Source organism: Salvelinus sp. IW2-2015, linkage group LG27 (assembly GCF_002910315.2).
Source record: "Salvelinus sp. IW2-2015 linkage group LG27, ASM291031v2, whole genome shotgun sequence".
Taxonomy (NCBI): domain Eukaryota; kingdom Metazoa; phylum Chordata; class Actinopteri; order Salmoniformes; family Salmonidae; genus Salvelinus; species Salvelinus sp. IW2-2015.
This window is the reverse complement of record NC_036867.1, coordinates 35,978,485-35,982,191: the sequence shown is the minus strand read 5'-3', so window position 1 is coordinate 35,982,191 and position 3,707 is coordinate 35,978,485. Positions and strand designations below refer to the sequence as shown.

Here is a 3,707-nt window from a genome sequence, read left to right as displayed (position 1 = left end):
GCGAGTATTTTTTAGAACTGTCCAGCCTACGTCGAAGTGCAACAAACTCCAAGGCCGTTGGCTATTTGTGTACACTCAACGGATTCAAAAGTATCGCGTGCGCATTTTCACTTTTCTAATTCACAAAAAAAGTGGAGAGCCAGCAAGCCCCTAGTGATTGATTCGTTTTTGGCACTWTTTCGCCTCGGGTTCTCTCGCAGTGGAATGTATGGCTATGTTTTTGATATCTTAAAATTGGAATCTGGAAATATTGTTTGTAGCTACTTTATCATTGCATTGGATTGTGTGGATGGGATTCCAGATGAATTTAAGCAGGAATAAACTTTCAGAATTTGGAATTTAATACAACAAACGGGGCTGAAGTGGTGCGAACACGGTGAGTTCGTGAAATTAAGTTTGTGCTATTTCAACAACAATGTAGCCTAAATATGRTCGTTACAATGTTTAAAAKTTGTAACATAAGAGTAGCCTTACCAATTCAGTTTTTTGCATGCTCTCGGACTCGGGAGTTCCAACTGCCGACCCGCATTGACTTTCCCCATCCTTTCTCCAACCTTCCCCGTGCAATCCCAGCATTTTCTCATCTGAATAGGCCTACAGCTTCTTGCTCTAAAAAGTAGTGTTTTAGTTTTYCCCCTTCTGAATAACGGTCTAGACATCACCCTCTTATTAAAACAATTGATAGCCTGTCTGTAGATCATGCATTTTGACTAGATAAATTGAGTAAATACAAAATCTGTGAACGGTAGCCTGCACATAAACACATATTTATCGCAGTTGAAAAGTGTTTTTGTTGTTTTATATTCAGAACAAAAATAGAGGGCTATTTTACATTATAGAAGAAAGGTGGAATGATAAAAGTCAATATTTGAATGTTTGGTGGGGCTATTGGCGTTTATGTTAGGCTATTTCATAATAGGACATTTGGGTTTTTACTTTTCCGTCTCGCCTGTCCATTTGTCTATGTAAAGCCCATCTCAAATGTCATGGTCTTTGGGCTCATCCGCTGCCCTACACACGCACACTCAAACAAGAGCGTCATGCACACCATGATGTATCGGGCTAATAATTGCCTCCAGAGTGAAATGACAAATCTWTAGAAATGTTCAATTATGAGTCCCTCGAAACTAGCAATCAGTTGTTTTTCACTCATTTGGAAATGGTGGCAACAAGTCTAAAGTCTCTACCTTCTAGTTATGGAACATATAAGGATGCAAGTTTTGATACACAGTATGCGCATGAAGACATGTTTGAGTGCCTCAACTTTCGTTGAAGTTGTAGACTAGCCYTGTCTCAGCATTGCCTCATGTTCTCTTCCTTGCGTGCTCTTTATTTTCCCTGTATGTATCTCATGTAATAGGAAATAGTTGGTATGTACCTAAGTCCTCCAATCAGAAGGGTTCAGCTGTCAATGTTACTGTCAATTTCCCAACGTACAGAAACATGATCAATCCACTGTTTCATCATGTCAAATCTTTGTTTTTGTTCTCCTATCATATGAAATGGTGAAATGCTGCCTTAGAGGTACAGTTAGGTATATATTATGCTGTTGTTACTTATCACATCCTTTTAACACCAAACAGAAAGTGCCYAAGGTTAGGGGATATGATTGGAATTGGGCATTGGCCTACACTTTTACATTGGAACAGTAATTCTTAATGTGAGGTGTTGATATATTTGTCAAGCAAAACAACTCCAGTTGGTAGCTAGCCAACCCATGTTGCCAAACCCTTATCATCAGTTATAATTTACATAGGGTCGTTTCTACTCAAATGTCACCTGGTCGTCTCATATATATATTTGCCTATCTTTCTCTCCAGGACTTCAGATGTGTTCAATGCCAGCCGGAGGGGTCCTTCTTCAGAGCCAAGATGGAGACCAGTACTCAAAATGGCAGTGGTGGCGGAGGGTCGGCCGGCTTGCTGCGTGCTCTGCGTGACAGCGGGAGGCTACACCGGCCTCACCATGCMCAGGAAGGGCAGCCCGATCCTGGGGTAAACCCCGGCCAGCAGGCCCCTGTGCTCTCGCTGGACCAGATCAGAATCACCGGGAGCAGTAATGAGTACACAGAGGGACCAACGGTGGGACCCATTGTGGTCCCTAGGCCCCCTGGCTCCTTGCCCACCCAGCAGAAGAACGACCTGGTGGTGCCACTGGGCCTGGAGACCAACGAGCAACTGGAGCCCCAGGACCCCAGACCCAACCAGAGGAACTTACTCCCCCAACTTCAACAACTTCCTCAGCCCACACACTCCACAGTTCCCCCTAGGGATGCCCTATCTCTTTCTTCTAGCACAGAGGGCTCCAGAAACAGCCCGAGGACCAGTACAGGCAGCACGTCTTCCGTGCCGAGGCTCCTGGGTAGCCCGGAGGTTAGCGAACAGATAATCAGGACCCAGCCCAAAAGTGTGGAGCTTAAACAGGAGGAATTGAAGCCCCTGGCGAGTACGGACGGAGGGGCGGTGGTGGTCACGGTGCCCGGTGGTGGTGCCCCCGCCGCTAGGGAGGGGCTGCTGGGTAAACACGTCTACCGCTGTGAGGACTGTGGCCGGTGCAAGTGCCAGGAGTGCATGTGCCCGCGCGCCCTGCCCTCCTGCTGGATGTGCGGCCGACGGTGCGTATGCTCGGTGCAGAACACGGTGGACTACGGGACTTGCGTGTGCTGCGTCAAGGGCCTGTTCTATCACTGCTCCAGTGACGACGAGGATACATGCGCCGACAAGCCCTTCTCCTGCAGCCAGTCGCACTGCTGCGTGCGCTGGTCGGCCATGGGCCTTCTTTCCCTGTTCCTACCCTGTCTCCTGTGCTACCTCCCAGCTAAAGGGTGTCTYGCCGCGTGCCAGAGCTGCTACGACCGCGTCAAGCGACCGGGGTGCCGGTGTAAGAACACTAACGTTGTCCACTGTAAGAGTGTTGACTGTAAGCCAACGTAAAGGGAAAGTACCTTGGGTGTTGTGGAGAATCGATGGGGGTTGACAACTTTGGGCAACTGAAACGATCACCTCATCACGTTTTGGCCAAAGTAGTCAGAAGTTGATTGGGGGWTTGGCTAAGCTGAGCTGTTTGACGTGGTTTGTGTCGTTTGTTTTCAGCTATGGTTGTTAATACAGGCTGCTTGATCACCAAGTGTCCTGATTTTGTATTGTTTTAATCRAAGTCCAGAATGTTAGCCCTTTTGACATTTAATACAACTGATATGCTATGGACAGACTCTCCTGACTAACTTGTTTGTGAATAGTAATCGCAAAAGTATGTAAATTAGCAAATGACCTCCTCAGAGATGTTTTATTTTTGTATATATAATATTTCAACTGTGAAAAGCATTCTGCCAAACCAGAGGCACCTTGATGATAGATCCATATATATTATATAATACAATGTTTAATGTTGTACATTCATGGGAATGTATATCAATCATTTTTTATGTTTGCCTTACAAGAGACATTTACACATCTTATCCCTTCAACTCTACTTGTAAATTGTACAGTGACCCAATAAGAAAATCTTTATTTTCTAATTTCAACATTGTTTTAGTGGAAAGAATATTTATTTGAAGTTTTATTATTTTATAAAGAAAATATTTATTTTGAGAAGCATCTTAAAAAAACATCAGCCTGTTCCAAGTACTCTGATGTTGTTGCAAGTTAGGGTGACTAGGGTGTCAAATTGGATGCATATGTTCGCTATGAAATAGAAAAATATATTAA

At 44.7% G+C, this 3,707-nt stretch overlaps 1 protein-coding gene across 1 annotated transcript; it reads left to right on the top strand.

Annotated features, from left to right (window-relative positions):
* The first annotated feature begins 264 nt into the window (after nucleotides 1-264).
* On the top strand, nucleotides 265-2,983 carry LOC111953531 (protein sprouty homolog 2). The gene is made up of 2 exons (XM_023972881.2): nucleotides 265-376; nucleotides 1,821-2,983. Exon 2 carries the CDS (start codon nucleotides 1,872-1,874, stop codon nucleotides 2,931-2,933), a length of 1,062 nt encoding a protein of 353 aa, XP_023828649.1. The 5' UTR covers nucleotides 265-376; nucleotides 1,821-1,871; the 3' UTR covers nucleotides 2,934-2,983.
* Nucleotides 2,984-3,707: the final 724 nt, after the last annotated feature.